At 43.0% G+C, this 21315-nt stretch overlaps 1 protein-coding gene and 1 long non-coding RNA gene across 2 annotated transcripts; one reads left to right on the top strand and one right to left on the bottom strand.

The window, feature by feature from the left end:
* Positions 1–137: 137 nt before the first annotated feature.
* ldha (lactate dehydrogenase A4) lies at positions 138–19597 on the bottom strand. Its single transcript, XM_071326831.1, has 8 exons — positions 19365–19597; positions 6917–7042; positions 4261–4378; positions 3826–3999; positions 3287–3460; positions 3035–3152; positions 1213–1336; positions 138–598 (listed from the first exon to the last, which is right to left on the bottom strand). Exons 2-8 carry the CDS (start codon positions 7040–7042, stop codon positions 434–436), a joined length of 999 nt encoding a protein of 332 aa, XP_071182932.1. The 5' UTR covers positions 19365–19597; the 3' UTR covers positions 138–433.
* LOC139530428 (uncharacterized) lies at positions 5161–6098 on the top strand. Its single transcript, XR_011666029.1, has 2 exons — positions 5161–5498; positions 5733–6098. It is a non-coding gene; the product is annotated as an uncharacterized lncRNA (long non-coding RNA).
* Positions 19598–21315: the final 1718 nt, after the last annotated feature.

The raw sequence follows: 21315 nt of genomic DNA on the forward strand, positions 1-21315 counted from the left end.
CTCCATTTCACCTCATTGAATGAGATGCCTAATCTGTGAATGTGTCAAACCTTGCCTCAAACAGCTACAATTCTAAAATGTAAACACAACTACCATACAGGCATAGCATGCGCGCACACACGTAGAGAGAAAACAGATTGGTTGTTTCATCCTGGTAGTTTTATTTGGTTGGTGGAGTAAATCGTATCGTAAGTATATCCAGATGGCACAGGGGTTCTTTTTTTTGTCCGTCGTTACTTTTCGTTATCAGTCGACCGTGAATGTCCATTATAGCCTCATGTGGAAGTCTTGTCACATTTTCGTAGACTAAAATGAAAAGTAATTTGTGTTTGTCATAGTTTTTCAGGGCATCTCGTTATCATTAGTGTTAGTCTGGGGAAAAATAGGTGATTTGAGTATTTTGTCTCATTGCTGATAAAATGAACACTCCGCTTTACAATGTGAGCTCTTTCTGCACGCCCCACAGGGTCTCGGCGCTGTTGATCAGCTGCTTCTCTTCCTCGGGCTTCAGGGTCATGTGGATGACGTCAGTCAGACCACTGTTGCCCAGCACGCATGGCACACTGAGGAACACCTCGTCTTTCACACCGTGCATCCCCTGAGAGGGAGGGAAGAAGAGAGAGTGATTAGGGATGGATCACAAGTGGAGTGGCGGTGGGTGTAATATTAGTGTGTGTGTCTCAAGTCCATACATCTGTGGCCTTGATCTGTTTGACTATGGTTGGTCCAAATAAAGCTATCAGATATGTCTGTATTTATGTATAAAGAAGAGCCAACTTAATCCTTACATCTTCAGTCATAACACACATTAGGTATACAGTGTAGCAAATAGTTTTCTTGAATAACATTAATAGAAATACTTTATTTGTGAGCGCTGACTGTCTTTTTCAGTCAAGTTGAGTTCGCCTACCGCTATGCTACAACAACCAAAGATCCGTCTATCTTCTTTCAACCCTCTTAGACCTAAAGGTTTTTGGCCCGTTTGTTAATACATTATACCATCTGCTCTACTGTATTCTTCCCCTGATTGGAACCACCAGGAGTGTTATGGATTCAGCACACTCTTAGCTACGAGTAGTATGGTAGTATCTAAATTAGTGCACTCCCTGTAAGTCACCCTGGATAATATATATATTTTTTTTTCATATAAAATGAAAAATTTAAATGTTTGGCATCAAGGCACATGTAGAGCATGGCAGATGGACTTCTTACCTTGACCAGGGTGGACACGGGGTGAACTTTGTGGAGGTTCTTCAGGATGCTCTCAACCAGGTCAGCGACAGACATGCCGATAGCCCAGGAGGTGTAACCCTTCAGCTTGATGACCTCATAGGCACTATATGACAGAGAGAGACACGAGGAGAGGAGTTTGTAACACATTTAAACTGTAATTTCGTAGGAAAAGTGCATAGTTTTTCCTATTGTGAATGCTAAGAACTACTACAGGAAAATACATTTAGAAAACAGCAGGGACAAATGCCCTTGAAACTAGTTATAAAGTGGGTTGTGAATCACTTTTATTAACTTGTAATTAATAGTTATACCTTTACAGTCTGCAGCGTTGCATATCAACAACTTAACTGTTTTAGACCTAGATGCCAGGTGCAGTAAACACGTAACACAATGGCGTAGTCAGTACTTACTGTGCTACTTCCAGCATGTTTCTGGCTCTTAGCCTAGGGTCAAATTCCATCCTCATTCCTCCAAGCTCTATTGGATTTGATTGGGAGTGAAGTAATTTATTCTCTACTTCTATTATTGTGTTATTTATTGATTCATTTGGAGTCAAACTCTAAGGACCAGTTTCCAATTAGGCCTAATCCTGGACTAAGAATCAATCTTTTGGTGTGGAAGGGGGGGTATCTATCGGAACTTGTCCAATAAGAAATGGTAATTTTCCTTTTTAAAACGACCCTCGACAGATGTACACTATATATGCACAAGTATGTGGACATCCCTTCAAATTAGTGGATTTGGCTATTTCAGCCACACCTGTTGATGACAAAAATCGAGCACACAGCCAGCCATGCAATCGCCATAGGGGATTCTGCCCTGGTCAACTGTAAGTGCTGTTATTGTGAAGTGAAAACATCTAGGAGCAACAACGGCTCAGCCGCGACGTGGTAGGCCACACAAGCTCACAGAATGGGACCGATGAGTGCTGAAGCACGTAGCGTGTAGAAATTGTGTGTCCTCGGTTGCAACACTGACTACCCAGTTCCAAACTGCCTCTGGAAGCAACGTCAACACAAGCACTGTTCGTCGGGAGCTTCATAAAATGGCTATCCATGGCCAGGCTTGTGTGTGGCTGCTCAAGATCACCATGCGCGCAATGCCAAGCGTCGGCTGGAGTGGTGTAAAGCTCGCCACCATTGGACTCTGGAGCAGTGGAATCACATTCTCTGGAGGGATGAATCACCCTTCACCATCTAGCAGTCCGACGGGTTTGGCGGATGCCAGGAGAACGCTACCTGCCCCAATGCATAGTGCCAACTGTACAGTTTGGTGGAGGATGAATAATGGTCTGGAGCTGTTTTTCATGGCTCTGGCTAGGCCCCTTAGTTCCAGTGAAGGGAAATCTTAACGCTACAGCATACGATGACATTCTAGAGGATTCTGTGCTTCCAACTTTCTGGCAACAGTTTGAGGAAGGCCTTTTCCTGTTTCACCATGACAATGCCCCCGTGCACAAAGCAAGGTCCGTACAGAAATGGTTTGTCGAGATCGGTGTGGAAGGACTTGACTGGGCGGCACAGAGCCCTGACTTAGACTGCGACCCTGGGCTAATCATCCAACATCTGCTGCCCGACCTCACTAATGCTCTTGTGGCTTAATGGAAGCAAGTCCCCGCAGCAATGTTCCAACATCTTGTGGAAAGCCTTCCCAGAAGAGTTGAAGCTATCATAGCAGCAAACGGGGCACCAACTTCATATTAATGCCCATGATTTTGGATTGAGATGTTTGACGAGCAGGTGTCCACATACGTTTGGTAGTGTAGTTGGAACAGATAGCGATGTGTGTTTATAAGACTCACCCATCGACCACCATCTTGTGGAGATGCTTCCAGTCCTCCTTGTCTGCGTCTGTGCCCATGTGTGGGTTTAGGCCCTTCAGGGAAACACCAGCAACGTTCACGCCACTCCATACGGGCACTGGGAGTAAGAGAAGAGACAGGTATCCAGTCATTTACCTTTCTGTCATAGACCAATGTCCATGAAGGGTTTCCACAATATGGTATGGACAGAGAGACAGTTCCGGAGTGGATTTGAAGCCATAGCCAACATACCACTGGAGTCTCCGTGCTCTCCAATGATCCAGCCGTGGCAACTGGAGGGGTGAAGGTGCAGCTTCTCGCCCATAAGGTGGCGGAAACGACCGGAGTCCAGGTTGGTGCCGGAACCGATGACGCGGTGACGGGGGAAACCGCTCAGCTTCCAGGCCACGTAGGTCAGGATGTCAACTGGGATAGGCAGAGGAGAGAAAGGAGAAGGGGGGGTTACAAATGTTATCACAATTTGAGTTAAGAAAACAAACCCTAACCATAACCATACCCCTTAAATTACATTTTCATATGTATAAATGTTCACTATATAGCCAGCGTTGACTTTGCTGATTGGAGTATGGACCGTAGTTGTCAGGAAAAAGACCATGCAGTTGTTCCTGATAATGTAACCTGGCCCTGGAGAGCTACGGAGTGAGCAGGCCAGCACTAACATCTTATTCAAACCTGTCAATGACTTCGCACAATGCTAGAGTAATGATCAAGTCACTGGATCATGTTTAACCAAATGACTCCCTCCATCCCTCCCTCCTGCCCTCTTGTACCGGGGTTGGAGACGACCAGCAGGATAGCATTGGGGCTGTACTTGACGATCTGGGGGATGATGAACTTGAAGATGTTGACGTTGCGCTGCACCAGGTTCAGACGACTCTCGCCCTCCTGCTGACGAGCACCGGCGGTGACCACCACCACCTTGGAGTGGGCGGTTGTACTGTAGTCTGGAGTGGGGGAGGACACACACACACACACAATGTAACCAGGGTTCGATTATATAACAGTGGGCAACTCAAGGTAAAGATGCACATTAAACACACACAAATACAACCTAGGGTTCCGAGCACCCACACAACAAATCAGTGTGTGTGTGTGTGTGTACAACTTGTTTGTGCATATGTGTGTTTGTTTGTGTCTTTGTGAGTGCACACAACTCGTTTGTGCGTGTGTGTGTGTGTGTGCGTGTGTTAGTGTGTATGACTCACCCTTATCGCCCACGATCTTGTGGGTCTTGCAGAAGAGGCTGCCATGCTGCAGGTCCATGACCTCACCCTTCAGCTTTTCCTCCATCACGTCAATCAGGCACAGCTCATCGCACAGGTCCTGGGTCAACACAAGGCTTGTTAGGGTTCAGGAATATAATCCATATAGAAAAGGATATGGATATGATTAAGAGGCCGGTTTCCCGGACACGAGATGAAGGCTAAATCTTAGCCTAAAAGCAATTTCACCATAGAAACTGCTTGTTAGTCCCGGACAAGGCTTAATCTGTGTCTGGGGAAACTAGCTCTATAAATCCACTCCATTTTACCACTACATTTAATAAAATAGAATATACTGTACATTTCAGACATGAAGTGCAATGCTGTATGCTAACCCCCCCATGTCATGAAAGATCCTTATAACCTGTCCTTGTGGCAAAAACGATGTGGGTAAAATGAAGCCCAAATTAAAAGTAAGAATCTCGGAGCATCGTAGCACCATTAGGTGCAAAAACTCAACGTATCCAGTTGCGGCCTACTTTTTGGAAGCGAACCACTCTATTTCGTCCCTACGTTATATTGGCATCGAACACGTCACCCTTTCTCGGGGGTGACCGTGACAATTTATTGTTAAAACGAGAGGCTGCCTGGATCTTTCATTTAAAGACCCTTGCTCCCTTCGGTCTCAACGTAGACTTCAACGTGATTTTGCTATTCATTGTAAATGTTTGTAGGCCTATGTAGCCAAATTGTATCTGTGATCGTATGCTATCCATTCATGTTTTTTACATGTTCTATTTATATCTGTAAATTAACCAATGATCTCAAGCCACACCCGGCCATGATTACAGACACCTGTGTGTCCTTTGAAACTATATAAACTAGGGACCTGCAGGGTTTGTCGTTATACCCTGATGAAGACAGCTTGTCTGTCGAAAACGTTGGTTATTAGGTTATTAAATTATTGCATCAGAGCTCCTAGTGTGTGCGGCTCTCCTTTTCTTGTTCAAGTTATCTAGCTGTGGCCATCTGGCTAGTATCAACAAGGGTTTTCTACAAAATAGCAACAACAGCGCAGATAGCTTTGAATCTAGACCACGAGCAATATGAACCGAAATGCATTGCCAAACAATGCTGCCACATTCTGGTTTGAAGTATTTTAGCAAGTCTGAGTGGCTGACGACTTCCAAGGTCTTTGCTGTGAGAAAACAAAAGAGATTGACTGCTGACACTGTCCAGAGGTGCGTAAGTACTGTCGGCATGCAAACGTTTAACAGTCCCCAAGGGTGTGTCTGACCTTTTTAAAGTTGGTGGAGTTGGTGCCTCTTGGGTAATCCAGGCAGATGTTAGAGGGCCTTTTTACTGAAGAATGTGTTTGTTTGTTTTATATGATTTTATTTTGTTTTCATATTTTGTGTAATTTAATTCTATAGATATTTATAGAGTAATTGTTGTTTATTGATGTGTTCATGCAGGGCTCATCTGCAAAAGACACCGTGGTCTCAGTGACTTGCTGGCTGAATAACAACAAAAAATCTCCCCCATCCCCAATTCAGTTATTACTGATATCTACGTAGCACATTGATGTGAATCACACTGCTGCTCTCTCGTTTAGAAATGTATGCCTTGAGTATTGTGGTTGTTGTGGATGACTGTACACAATTGTATATTTTGTATTTTAACCCAATAATGGTTGTATTGAATAAGTTTAAGCTGCCTGTCAATCATTGTTTTTGCAACCCATGGACAGCCAGTGAAAAATGTGCTCTGGCAATAGCTGCATAGTGCGGATCCTAACCTATGGTATTAAAGCTTGAGGGAGTTCCTCCCTTCTAAACTTCTCTGTGATATTGTGCTCCATACTGTCAAAAACGAGTTTACTTTAAGAAGACCACGAGTGGAGCTTTAATTGCTCAATCTAATTTTGGAAAATATGTCCATAGACCTAACGTAACATGCTCAAACACCTTTGAAAGACTTAAACAACTGCAAATTATCGAGATATCAAAGTGTCACCAACAAAAATGTAAACAATAGGCCTGTAGCAAATGCAGCATATGACATCAATACATTTTTATGTGCAAATCGGTAGTTCTTAAAGCATGCCATTCCATGAGAGCAGCATTAATTTTTCAACTTTAAGCAATGAGCCCAATCAGTCCTCCATGACAAAAAAAATTAACAGAGTAGGCTAATAAGTCCTTAGCTGACAGAACTTCACTCTATGGAAGTCAGATCTTAGTTCTTAATTGTTGGCTTATGGAAAATGTATATTTCAGATTTTTTTAGATGTAAAAATATAGCCTAATCATATTATTATCTGTAGTAGAAAGCAATGGGTTAAAATAAGGCTCCATAACCAACCCATAAATTAATATGCAACATCCATTTATGGCCAGCTATGTTAACTCTAACACTGATTTATCTTGCAATATATGTCGTTCAATTGGTAATATTCATTTTTGTATTTTTCTAATGCCTCGTAAGGGAAAGTAATCTAAAAGTAATCCGATTTCGTTACTGAATTTGTGTAATCCAAAAGGTACGTTACTGATCAAAATTTGGGACACTAGTAACTGTAACGGATTACATTTAGAAAGTAACATACCCAACCCTGATCACACCTTACCCCCTCCATCCATCCCTCCATCGGTCTTACCTTGAGCAGGACGCTGACTGCGGAGGCCATGCCAACCATGCCGACGCCAACCACTGTCACCTTGTTTCGGGAGCCAACGGGCTCACCAGCCAAGACATGGGTGATCAGCTTCTCCTTGGTGGTCATCTGAGAGACATAAAGAGGAAGAGAGAGGGTCAGTCTGATCCTCTCAGAGCAAGAAACAGCACTGTGCTCTGGTACCTACTTTTCTCTACTGCTAATACGAATAACTGCTAATACAACTCTCAAAACAATTTCTTCATTGGTATAATGTATATCACTCCACGCCTCTACACCATGCTAGCTAATGTGTGGTGAGCATTCTGGCACAAAATGGTTGCGTGCATCATCATGGTGGTGGATAAGGTGAGTTTCCCCCTTACTATGCAAAGCAGTTTCAGTACCTCAGTTCGTAGAAAGACACTATATAAATCCAATATATTATTATTAGATGATCACAAAGCTGTGAAACCTATTGTTATTCTTAGGTTGTTTTCTTTTTATTGACATGGTCAAATAACTCAAGTGTAGATTGTTAACTTTTTTCAAAAAAAATTCTAAGCTGAAGCATTACAGATTTCGCAACATCAATTTTAAGTTAATTTCCGATTTGAGCTGACATATGCAGCTTTTATCATGAATGCAGTCTCCGCTAAAGCGTGAATATTGCCTTTACATTTCATTTACACAGCTTCTAAGGAAATATAAAGTTGAAGTCTGACATTTACATACACTTAGGTTGGAGTCATTAAAACTCGTTATTCAACCACTCCACACATTTCTTGTTAACAAACTATAGTTTTGGCAAGTCGGTTAGGACATCTACTTTGTGCATGAAACAAGTAATTTTTCCAACAATTGTTTACAGACAGATTATTTCGCTTATAATTCACTGTATCCCAATTCCAGTGGGTCAGAAGTTGACATATACTAAGTTGACTGTGCCATTAAACAGCTTGGAAAATTCCAGAAAATTATGTCATGGCTTTAGAAGCTTCTGATAGGCCAATTGACATAATTTAAGTCAATTCAAGGCGTACCTGTGGATGTATTTCAAGGCCTACCTTCAAACTCAGTGCCTCTTTGCTTTACATCATGGGAAAATCTAAAGAAATCAGCCAAGACCTCAGAAAACAAATTGTATACCTCAACAAGTCTGGTTCATCCTTGGGAGCAATTTCCAAACACTTGAAGGTACCACGTTCATCTGTACAAACAATAGTACACAAGTATAAACACCATGGGACCACGCAGCTGTCATACCGCTCAGGAAGGAACGTACTTTGGTGAGAAAAGTGCGAATCAATCCCAGAATAACAGCAAAGGACCTTGTGAAGATGCTGAGAAAACAGGTACAAAAGTATCTATATCCATAGTAAAACGAGTCCTATATCGACATAACGTGAAAGGCCGCTAAGCAAGGAAGAAGCCACTGCTCCAAACCGCCATAAAAAAGCCAGACTACGGTTTGCAACTGCACATGGGGACAAAGACTGTACTTTTTGGAGAAATTACTTCTGGTCTGATGAAAAAAAAAATGGAGCTGTTTGGCCATAATGACCATCGTTATGTTTGGAGGAAAAAGGGGGAGGCTTCCAAGCCGAAGAACACCATCCCAACCATGAAGCACGGGGGTGGCAGCATCATGTTGTGGGGGTGCTTTGCTGCAGGAGGGACTGGTGCACTTCACAAATAGATGGCATCATGAGGGAAGAAAATTGTGGACATATTGAAGCAACATCTCAAAACATCAGTCAGGAAGTTAAAGCTTGGTCGCAAATGGGTGTTCCAAATGGACAATGACCCCAAGTATACTTCCAAAGGACAACAAAGTCAAGGTTGGAGTGGCTGGAGTGTTTGCGGACATATTCAATCTCTCCCTAACCCAGTCTGCTGTCCCCACATGCTTCAAAATGTCCACCATTGTTCCTGTACCCAAGAAAGCAAAGGTAACCGATCTAAATGACTATCTCCCATAGCATTCACTTCTGTCATCATGAAGTGCTTTGAGAGGTTAGTCAAGGATCATATCACCTCTATCTTACCTGACACCCTAGACCCACTTCAATTTGCTTATCGTCCCAATAGATCCACAGACAATGCAATCGCCATCGCACTGCACACTGCCATATCCCATCTGGACAAGAGGAATACCTATGTAAGAATGCTGTTCATTGACTATAGCTCAGCATTCAACACCATAGTACCCTCCAAGCTCATCATTAAGCTTAAGCTGAACCCCGCCCTGTGCGACTGGGTTCTGGACTTCCTGACAGGCTGCCCCCATGTGGTGAAGGTATGAAACAACACCTCTACTTTGCTGATCCTAAACACTTGGGCCCCACAAGGATGCGTGCTCAGCCCCCTTCTGCACTCCCCGTTCACCCATGACTGAGTGGCCACGCAAACCTCCAACTCAATCATCAAGTTAGCAAACGTCACAACAGTAGTAGGCCTGATTGCCAACAATGACGAGACAGCCTACAGGGAGGAGGTGAGGAGGTGAGGAGAATGAGAGGTTTCTCAACCAATGTCAACAAAACAAAGGAGCTGACCGTGGACTTCAGGAAACAGCAGAAGGAGCAGCCCCCTATACACATTGATGTACTGTTCTCTGGACGGTTTGGCGATGAATGGCGATAAATTCAAACGGCACGCCAATGATTGGTAGTGTAACCAATGGGTTCCATAAGTGTGCTTTTGGGGAGGTGATTTGACACCCCTGGCAGCTGCGGCAATAGTCTTCCACGGCCCGCCTCATCCTGGGCGGCGAACTGTTCCCGGGTCTTCTCCATTCCCAGGAGCGCCCCCAACAAATGAGTGTGGGCCAGCTGAAGAACAGTTCCAACGTCAGTACGACACCACGCCAGTACGACACCTGACACAACACGTTATTTATTATTTGGAAATGGGGGTATCGGAAAACGGAAAATGAAACTGAAATATGACGGACAGGCTGAGCTGCCTGAGTTTAGTCCCGGTGATCGTGTACTTGCTCTTCTGCCTCTTGTAAGTTCACCTTTTCAGGCAAAATACTGTGGTCCTTTCACTGTGTTGCGTAAAGTGTCAGATTTGAACTATCTTATTGAAACCCCTAGTCATAGGAAGTCCTCTAAATTATGCCATGTGAACTTGTTAAAATCTTATCACTCCCGTGATCTAAGCACAGTTGAAGGCACTCCAGCGGTGAGCTCAGCGTTAACTGCTGCTCCAGTCACTGCATCTTATGGCTTTAATTTGGTGGAGGGGGAGAAGAGGAGGAAGTTAAAGTTTCGGATGAGGTCTTACAAGGTCGGTTGAAAAACTCCCAGACTTTGCAAAACATTGGGGTTTTGGTAGACCATTTAGACTCTGAGAAACGTGATGAATTGGTAGCTCTTGTTAGAAACTACCCTGTTTTGTTTTCTGACACTCCATCACCATAATATCATTGCTGATGCTCTGTCCCGTGCTCCTTTAACCTAGCTTGTACATTTTCTCTGTTGACCCCTACGGGCTGTCTGTGCCTCTTTCCTCTTAAATTGCTCCCCAGGTACCATGGCTGCCGAGTTTGAGGGGCGGACAGTCGGCTGGGGGACACGGGGCTACTGCTAGGAGCCGGGATTGTTTTTTTTTTGTTTATTTGTTTTTGGGGAAATTTGAATTATTTTGAATATGTTGGAGGAAGTTGGGTTGAGGGTCACAACACATCAGCTGTCTGTGACCAGGTGAAAAAACCTTTCCAAGCCAAACCTTCATATCTAACCGCTACGCACAGCCTACATCATATTAGCTAAAGTCATAAGTAGTCAACATAGCTACTAAAACTCACGCATTAGTAAACCTGCTACAATCTGTTGTTCTGCCCCTGAGCAAGGCACTGTTCCCCGGGCGCCTAAGACGTGGATGTCGATTATGGCAGCCCCCTATTACTTCTCTGATTCAGAGGGGTTGGGTTAAATGCGGAAGACACATTTCAGTTGAAGGCATTCAGTTGTACAACTGACTAGGTATCCCCCTTTCCTTTATTTACAATCATGCAGTACAGTGTACTGTCAGCGAGCAGTTTAGCAGTTACACCGGCGGGCCCTGGTGGCAAAAAGTTAATTACACAAAGCTTACCTTGACTTAGAAGAGCTACAGTGTTGGATAGGCATAGCCAGCTAGTTAAAATACCATCCCTTTCTGTTTTAGCCGGGTGTTTGAATACACTAAACTAGCTAGCTGTATTAGCTAGCTTCTCCTTCATTTTTAAAGAAATTAATTTGTTCAAAACTGTTCAACTATTATCTATCTCTCGCTTTGATTGAACTACTCACCACATTTTATACACTGCAGTGCTAGATAGCTGTAGCTTATGCTTTTCATCCTCTGATCCTTTGATTGGATGGACAACATGTCAACTCATGCTGCAAGATCTCTGATCGGTTGGATGACCTCTTCCGGAAGATGTCATAATTACTGTGTAAGTCTATGGAAGTGGGTGAGAACCATGAGAACCAAAATTCCTTATATTAAGCAGTGATTTTCTTGTTTTTTAAATTTACGGATAGACGGGCACACTTCAACACTCGGACATCAGTTACAAACTAAGCGTTTGTTTAGTGAGTCTGCCAAATCGGAGGCATTAGGGATGACCAGGGATGTTCTCTTGATAAGTGTGTGAATCAGACAATTTTCCTGTCCTGCTAAGCATTCAAAATATAACTAGTACTTTCGGGTGTCAGGGAAAATGTAAGGAGTAAAAAGTATAATATTTTCTTTAGTAATGTAGTGAAGTAAAAGTTGTCAAGAATATAAGTAGTAAAGTATAGATACCCCAACAAACTACTTAAGTAGTACTTTAAAGTATTTTTACTTAAGTACTTTCCACCAGTGGTCTGTTCTGGACTTGGGGATTGTGAAGAGACCTCTGGTGGCATGTCTTGTGGGGTATGCATGGGTGTCTGAGCTGTTTGCTAGTAGTTTAAAAAGACAGCTTGGTGCATTCAGCTTGTCAACACTTTTTACAAAAATAAGTAGTGATGAAGTCAGTCTCTCCTCCACTTTGAGTCATGAGAGATTGACTTGCATGTCATTAATGTTAGCTCCCTGTGTACATTTACTGGCCAGCCGTGCTGCCCAGCTCTGAGCCAATTGTAATTTTCATTAGTCTCTCTTTGTGGCAGCTGAACAGTAGTCCAGGTGTGACAAAACTAGGGCCTTTAGGACCTGCCTTGTTGATAGTGTTGTTAAAAAGGTAGAGCAGCGCTTTATTATGGACAGACTTCTCCCCATCTTAGCTACTGTTGTATCAATATGTTTTGACCATGACAGTTTACAATCCAGGGTTACTCCAAGCAGTTTAGTCACCTCAACTTACTCAATTTCCAACTTATTCATTACAAGATTTAGTTGAGGTTTAGGGTTTAGTGAATGATTTGTCCCAAATAAGATCAAAAGCAGCACTGAATATCAAAAACAGCCCCCACAATATTTTTGTCAATTTCTCTCAGCCAATCATCAGTCATTTGTGTAAGTGCTGTGCTTGTTGAATGTACTTCCCTATGAGCTTGCTGAAAGTCTGATGTCTGTTTACTGTAAAATAGCATTGTATCTGGTAAAACACAATTTTTTCCAAAAGTTTACTAAGGGTAACAGGCTGATTGGTCGGCTGTTTGAGCTGGTGAGGTGGACTTTACTATTCTTAGGTAGGGGAATGACTTTTGCTTCCCTCCAGGCCTGAGGAGACACACTCTCGTAGGCTTAAATTGAAGATGTGGCAAATAGGAGTGGCAGGCGATCTTGTTTGTGTCAAGAACTGCAATGCTGCTAGGTTTATTTCCCACCTCCATGCTTTACGGTGGGAAATAAACATGCGGAGATCATCCATTAACCCACACCATGTCTCTCAAAGACATGGCGGTTGGAACCAAAAATCTCCAATTTGGACTCCAGACCAAAAGGACACATTTCCACCAGTCTAATTTCCATTGCATGTGTTTCTTGGCCCAAGCAAGTCTCTTCTTCTTATTGGTGTCCTTTAGTAGTGGTTTCTTTGCAGCAATGTGACCATGAAGGCCTGATTCATGCAGTCTCCTCTGAACAGTTGATGTTGATGTCTGTTACTTGAACTCTGAAGCATTTATTTGGGCTGCAATTACTGAGGCTGGTAACTCTAATGAACTTATCCTCTGCAGCAGAGGTAACTCTAGCTCTTCCTTTCCTGTGGCAATCCTCATGAGAGCCAGTTTCATCATAGCGCTTGATGGTTTTTGCAACTGCACTTGAAGAAACATTCAAGTTTCTCTTTGCTTATTTGAGCTCTTCTTGCCATAAGAAGAGCTCTTCTTGGTCTTTTGCCAATTATGGCTATCCTCTGTATACCACACCTACCTTGTCACAACACAACTGATTGGCTCAAACACATTAAGAAGGAAAGACATTCCACAAATGTACTTTTAAGAAGGCACACCGGTTAATTGAAATGCATTCCAGGTGACTACCTCATAAAGCTGGTTAAGAGAATGCCAAGAGTGTGCAAAGTTGTCATCAAGGCAAAGGGAGGCTATTTGAAGAATCTCAAATATAAAATATATTTTACACTTTTTTTTGGTTACTACATGATTCCATATATGTTATTTCATAGTTTTGATGTCTTCACTATTATTCTTCAATGTAGAAAATAGTAAAAAAATAAATAAATACTTGAATAATGAGTAGGTGTTCAAAAATGTTTGACCGGTAGTGTATATATTTATTTTGTATTATTAGTCCTTCGTTTCTGTCAGCTACTATGCACTGGATATTGTCAGCTTTAAAAAATAAATAAAGCATGAGCTTTATCTTTTCTATGCAGTTATCCTCCCCACATTGTTTAGTAACAAGGCATTTTCAACTCAATGACTTTTCTTTTATCATATTCAAATCCTATTTAAAATGTCTTGGTTGCTAACAGTAAGTTATTTTGCCCAACTCTGCAGGCCATCATCCAATCCTTATCTTCTGTTCGACCGACAGCGACGCTGGGTCTCCATAGCGATGCTTATCTATCTCCCACCCTCTGCCTGGACCTGTTTCTGGTTGCCATGGCTCACTATTATGGAGTGGCGATTGCATCATGGGCGCTATTTATTCTTCCTGGTTCGGGGAGAATGAGGGTAAGTGCTAGTTGGGGCCTGTTACCATCACATCACCTTGATGACTTAGCTACTCCAGCATTGTGTGAATATGGACACAGGCATGTGCAGATCTTAATTATCACGGAAAACATTCCTGCGCAAAAGGAAATTCACATTTCGATACATTCAAGGAAAAAACACACAGTTCTCTTTCTCTCCATGCGGGGGCAGTCGAATCATTCAGACCAGTGCCAGCTATCAAAATCATATTCCCTCGCTCGCTCAAAGGCTGAGCACACAGCTCGCGTGTATAATGTTGAGTCATCCGCATACATAGACACACTGGCTTTACTCAAAGCCAGTGGCATGTCGTTAGTAAATATTGAAAAAAGGAAGGGACCTATAAAGGGACCTCTTTATAACATGGAAATGCCCACTACAATAGAAGCTTTATAAAAGAGTAACTACATGGTGCCATTTAGCTATTAATTGGTGCAATTTGGAAAAACAATACTTTCAAAATGATGGGCATTAAGATAAGTTCCTGTTTCTACATTGCTTAGTGTTGCACAAAGTGATGATGTCGATATATAACATTGCCCATTGGGGAAGAGGTGTATCCAGTAGTAAAAAGAATACTTAGCGCTTTAATAACTGAAAGTGATACTGTACGAGAGAGAAAGAAAGTGGACAAGAGAGTGAAAGAAAAGGAGAGAGGGGGGGAAGAGAGAAGAGAGGGAATGGGGTATCCATGTGCTGGCACCAAACTTCACCATCAGTCTAAGTTCAAATCTTGGAGCCATCACACCTGTTACCATACTATTAATTCACTACTCGTCAATGAGCCGGGGGTATTCACGTTTGATCTTCTACCGGTGAAGGACCGTTGCGCGATGACATTATCATATATCGCGGTTCAGTATACTGTGACATTCACTTTACTTGAAAACGAGAGTGTGTCCCAAATGGCACCCTATTTCCTACATAGTGCACTACTTTTGACGAGGGCCCATATGGCTCTTGTCAAAAGTAGTTCACTATGTAGAAAATAGGGTACCATTTGGGACATGCTCATAGCCACTGTCGCCCGCACGTGGCTGGTAACGAGCACTTGAAAACCCAACCAACATGCCAGCGAGCACTCAGCGAGCTCCAATTGGTGTCAAGTGTCACAGCAGATGTTCACAGTAGGTCATTCATGTGCTCTGACCCTCAAGGCCCATGGGTTTGAATAGTCGTGTTATAGGTCATATGTCACCCATATGGTAAGAAGGCCAAAAAGATTATTAAGGACCTTAGCCACCCGAGTCACAGCCTGTTCACTCCACTACCATCTAGAAGGCAGAGACAGTACAGGTGCATCAAAGCTGGGACCAAGAGACTGATAAACAGCTTCTATCCCCAGGCCATCAGACTGTTAAACAGCCACCACTAGACGGCCTCCGCCCAGTACCCTGCCCTCTGCCCAGTACCCTACAGTCGTGGCCAAAAGTTGAGAATAACACAAATATTAATTTTCACAAAGTCTGCTGCCTCAGTTTGTATGATGGCAATTTGTATATACTCCAGATTGTTATGAAGAGTGATCAGATGAATTACAATTAATTGCAAAGTCCCTCCTTGCCATGCAAATTACCTGAATCCCCAATAAACATTTCCACTGCATTTCAGCCCTGCCACAAAAGGACCATCTGACATCATGTCAGTGATTCTCTAGGTGTGAGTGTTGATGAGGCTGGAGATCACTCTGTCATGCTGATTTGAGTTTGAATAACAGACTGGAAGCTTCAAAAGAAGGGTGGTGCTTGGAATCATTGTTCTTCCTCTGTCAGCCATGGTTACCTTCAAGGAAACATGTGCCGTCATCATTGCTTTGCACAAAAAGGGCTTCACAGGTAAGGATATTGCTGCCAGTAAGATTGCACCTAAATCAACCATTTATCGGATCATCAAGAACTTCAAGGAAAGCGGTTGAATTGTTGTGAAGAAGGCTTCAGGGTGCCCAAGAAAGTCCAGCAAGCGCCAGGACCGTCTCCTAAAATTGATTCAGCTGCGGGACCGGGGCACCACCAGTACAGAGCTTGCTCAGGAATGGCAGCAGGCAGGTGTGAGTGCATCTGCACGCACAGTGAGGTGAAGACTTTTGGAGGATGGCCTGGTGTCAAAAAGGGCAGCAAAGAAGCCACTTCTCTCCAGGAAAAACATCAGGGACAGACTGATATTCTGCAAAAGGTACAGGGATAGGACTGCTGAGGACTGGGGTAAAGTCATTTTCTCTGATGAGACCCCTTTCCGATTGTTTGGAGCATCCGGAAAAAAGCTTGTCCGGAGAAGACAAGGTGAGCGCTACCATCAGTCCTGTGTCAGGAAGCATCCTGAGACCATTCATGTGTGGGGTTGCTTCTCAGCCAAGGGAGTGGGCTCACTCACAATTTTGCCTAAGAACACACCCATGAATACAAAATGGTACCAACACATCCTCCGAGAGCAACTTTTCCCAACCATCCAGGAACAGTTTGGTGACGAACAATGCCTTTTCCAGCATGATGGAGCACCTTGCCATAAGGCAAAAGTGATAACTAATTGGCTCGGTGAACAAAACATCGATATTTTGGGTCCATGGCCAGGAAACTCCCCAGACCTTAATCCCATTGAGAACTTGTGGTCAATCCTCAAGAGGCGGGTGGACAAACAAAAACCCAAATTCTATCAATCTCCAAGCATTGATTATGCAAGAATGGGCTGCCATCAGTCAGTATGTGGCCCAGAAGTTAATTGACAGCATGCCAGGGCGGATTGCAGAGGTCTTGAAAAAGAAGGGTCAACACTGCAAATATTGACTCTTTGCATCAACTTCATGTAATTGTCAATAAAAGCCTTTGACACTTGTGAAATGCTTGTAATTATACTTCAGTATTCCATAGTAACATCTGACAAAAATATCTAAAGACACTGAAGCAGCAAACTTGGTGGAAATTAATATTTGTGTCATTCTCAAAACCTTTGGCCACGACTGTGCTCTGCCACTTAGTCACTGTCACTAGCCGGCTACCACCGGGTACTCTACCCTGCACCTTAGGGATTTAACACTGGTCACTAATAAGTTTGACATATTATTTATCCACATCAAGTAACTCTACTACTGTACTAAATGTTTGATTTTAATAAAATTGTTGTTATTGTGTGCTTATTTGACATTTACTGCATTGATTGATAGGAACTAGGAACATAAGATTGTCGCTGCACCTGCGATAACACCTGCTAAGTGTGTATGCGACAAATAACGTGTTTACGAACTCGTCTTCAGGCAGTGCCAGTCTTTAAGGAGTGGGGTAGTCCCACTCCCTTTGCTCTCTATCCAATAAACACAGAAAAATACAGAGTAGATAGGAGAGAAAAAGTGTTAGAGAACTGTGTCAGATTAAAACCCATGCTCACAATGGTAGTACACCGTACAGTACATGTTATCCAGAGGCAGCGGCTTAGAACACTGAACCACCCCTGGCCAGAGTGTGCCAGTTCTGACTCAGTCCGACGGTCGTCGGACTATCTGTTGCTCCAAACATCTGTGTCAAAGTCTTACCTATCTGCCAGCCTCTAATTTGTGTTTCTGCTGTGTGTCATAAAAGACACCTGACAAGACTGTGTGACACCGCTTGTTGTTGACATGAAAGCAATGAGAGACTGGCCCAGTTCAAATAGTCTTCATATCATTCCTATAAAATCATGTTAGATCAGCTACTTTTGTAAGGATTTGGGAGGAAAGAAGGAAGAATGCATTTGAGCATATTCGAACAGTGCCAACATTTTTAGCCTGGTCCCAAATCTGTTTGTGCTCTTGCTAAATCCATTGTTAATTGTTCAAGCCAAACATGACAATGAATGAGTAACAAGGAGGTGGCATGATAGCACTCAGGCTACTGAGTCTTAAACTCTGTAGATATTTCCTGTGTAATCATAATGTTGCCATATAAATGCACAGTCAGTAATGTCAAGTGATCACAGGTCTTCCAAGAAGGTACTAGTTGTTCAATAGTGGGCTATTATCCCAAAGGAAAAAAGCACTGTATGCCATCAATGTAAATATGGTTCAGCCTCCCCCCCATAGAGGTGACGATTAGGGTGCAGGATAATCATTGGCACGAGCCACTTGGGCATGGATGCGAGAGTTCTTTAAAAGGATACATTCCACGGCTACCATTATTTAATTACCCGAGTAAAGCTATAAAACAATGTATGTTGGCATAAACTCAGTGCAGAACTATGATTTAAGCATACGCACATCAAACCAAGTGGTCTTGTGCAGGAAAGCTAATGAACTAACATTACCAAGATGCATAGCAACACAGATGGGCATGGCTCTTGGCACAATCTAGTCCTTTTTTTATTGTCTGAAAACATATAGCAAGCTCTTCATATCTGTCAGTTTGTGGCAGTCCCATATGAAATAAAACAATTTAGCAAATTAGTAATATATATAATTTGTCAACTTTAGTGGATAAGTGGAAATGTACAGAGCTTAGAAATATTGGCAAAATAAACTGGATAATAATTAAGACCTTCCATAATAAGGATATGTTGTACTATTAGACAGTAGCCTAGTTGGCAATTTCACAAATGTATCCTTTGATCAATAACCAGCCTATTTACTATTAGGTCTAGGGCCTATTACTAGTCTTATTCAAAATGTTTAGCATAAGCAATTAAAATGCTTAATACAGCAACAGGCTGCATACAGATTGAGGTAGAGCGGTAGACTATTCAGAGCGAGATACATTTCCTCTAGGTTACCATAATTACCACTATTACTGTACATCTAACCTTTTCGCTGGTTATAACCAGACTGTAGTTGCCCAAATGAACCACCGTAAAGAAAAATCACAAAAGTCTGGCAAACACGCAGTGCGCTGTATCAAGAGCCTCATGTTCTCATACTCTTTCCACATTCAAAGACTTGCACAACTGGAGGAAATGTGTATGCCTGCTTTTACAACAATTTGTGATAATCTAGTTTTCGATCATCTGCTTCCTGGAAACCAATCACTGAAAAAGCTAAAGAAACTGCTAGCTAATTGGTACATGTGATACACCCCTCTCTGTGAGCGCAAGGCATCTCCATCACTTAACATTGTAGCAATAAGTAAGCAGAGTATACTTCTCAAGTTCAAGTCCACCTAGTCAACCTCAAGTCACCGTACACCTATCAGCTGTAAAACATGACCATTGATCATGCCCTTATGAAACTTTTATATTTCACTTCATAAACCAACTACTGCAGGCCATTATTCCCAGAATTTCACCAAAACGCATAACATCTTGTCTGACGTTTTCCCATTAGGCCTACTTGATCACAAAATCCGATGTCTCACCTTGAAGGTTTAGTTTCGTGAAAGTAATGTGGAAACAACACTGAAATGCGAGTTGGAATGTCTTTGGCTGGCCTCTTCCCTGGCTGGATGCAGCTTTTCTGTGGCACTGGCGTGTGTGGGGGAGGTTCCTGGTATTTAAGCAGCAGAGAGGTGCACGGTAGACGCTGCGTGATTACATGACACACTGGGAGGGTCCCCGGTGTCCCGTGTTAAATGTCATGTCCATGCTGAGCGAATGTGCTATGGGATGGAGAAGCCACTCACTGTGGCACAAGGAACGGGGCGGGGTCAGCTGTGGGCAGGCTCGCCAACGACTAGCACACAGCTCAGACACCAATGCATACTGTACATGCCACTAAGGGTCTCTTCACAGTCCCCAAGTCCAGAACGGACTCTGGAAAACGCACAGTACTACACAGTGACATGACTACATGGAACACTATTCCACATCAAGTAACTCATGCAAGCAGTAAAATCAGATAAAAAAACTGGTAAAACTACACCTTATAGAACAATGCGGACTGTGAGGAGACACACACACACAAACATCCATATGCACACACAAACGCATACATCAGGACACACAGTGCACACACATAAATGTAAGTTGGTATTACAAATGTTGTATTTTACATATGTGGTGGTGTAATGTTATATCAACCGTTTTATTTAATTATAATTTTTACCTTAATTTGTTTGGAACCCAAGAAGAGCATATACTGGGAAAGAAGGCAGCAGCTAATGGGGATCCTTAATAAATAAATACAAATTGTAGGCACTAACTCCGCCATACTTAGTTGGACAAAGCCTATGTGGAAATGAATGATGTTTTTGGATAAACACAGACCATACAACTACTGACCACAGCTGCTGACTACAACTACTGACCACTACCACAAAATTAGGTAGAACAAAAGATAAGATCTGTTAATCCATGTGGTCGTGTGGTTAAGGTCAGTCATTGTGGTCAGTAGGTGTGTGGTTGTGATCAGTAGTTCAGTAAATTTAGAACCAGAAACAGATATAGCCCTTGGTTCTCTCCAGACCTGACTGCCCTTAACCACCACAAAAACATCCTATGGCGTTCTGCATTAGCATCGAACAGCCAACGTGATATGCAACTTTTCAGGGAAGCTAGAAACCAATATACAGAGGCAGTTAGAAAGCCAAGGCTAGCTTTTTCAAGCAGAAATTTGCTTCCTGCAACACAAACTCAAAAAAGTTCTGGGACACTGTAAAGTCCATGGGGAATAAGAACACCTCCTCCCAGCTGCCCACTGCACTGAAGATAGGAAACACTGTCACCACCGATAAATCCACTATAATTGAGAATTTCAATAAGCATTTTTCTACGGCTGGCCATGCTTTCCACCTGGCTACCCCTACCCCGGTCAACAGTACTGCACCCCCCACAGCAACTCGCCCAAGCCTTCCCCATTTCTCCTTCTCCCAAATCCAGTCAGCTGATGTTCTGAAAGAGCTGCAAAATCTGGACCCCTACAAATCAGCCGGGCTAGACAATCTGGACCCTTTCTTTCTAAAATGATCTGCCAAAATTGTTGCCACCCCTATTACTAGCCTGCTCAACCTCTCTTTCGTGTCGTCTGAGATTCCCAAAAATTGGAAAGCAGCTGCGGTCATCCCCCTCTTCAAAGGTGGGGACACTCTTGACCCAAACTGCTACAGACCTATATCTATCCTACCCTGCCTTTCTAAGGTCTTTGAAAGCCAAGTCATCAAACAGATTACCGACCATTTCGAATCCCCACCATACCTTCTCCGCTATGTAATCTGGTTTCAGAGCTGGTCATGGGTGCACCTCAGCCACGCTCAAGGTCCTAAACGATATCTTAACCGCCATCGATGAGAAACAATACTGTGCAGCTGTATTCATTGACCTGGCCAAGGCTTTCTACTCTGTCAATCACCACATCCTCATCGGCAGACTCGA

The sequence above is a fragment of the Salvelinus alpinus genome, chromosome 9 (assembly GCF_045679555.1).
Source record: "Salvelinus alpinus chromosome 9, SLU_Salpinus.1, whole genome shotgun sequence".
Classification (NCBI taxonomy): Eukaryota; Metazoa; Chordata; class Actinopteri; order Salmoniformes; family Salmonidae; genus Salvelinus; species Salvelinus alpinus.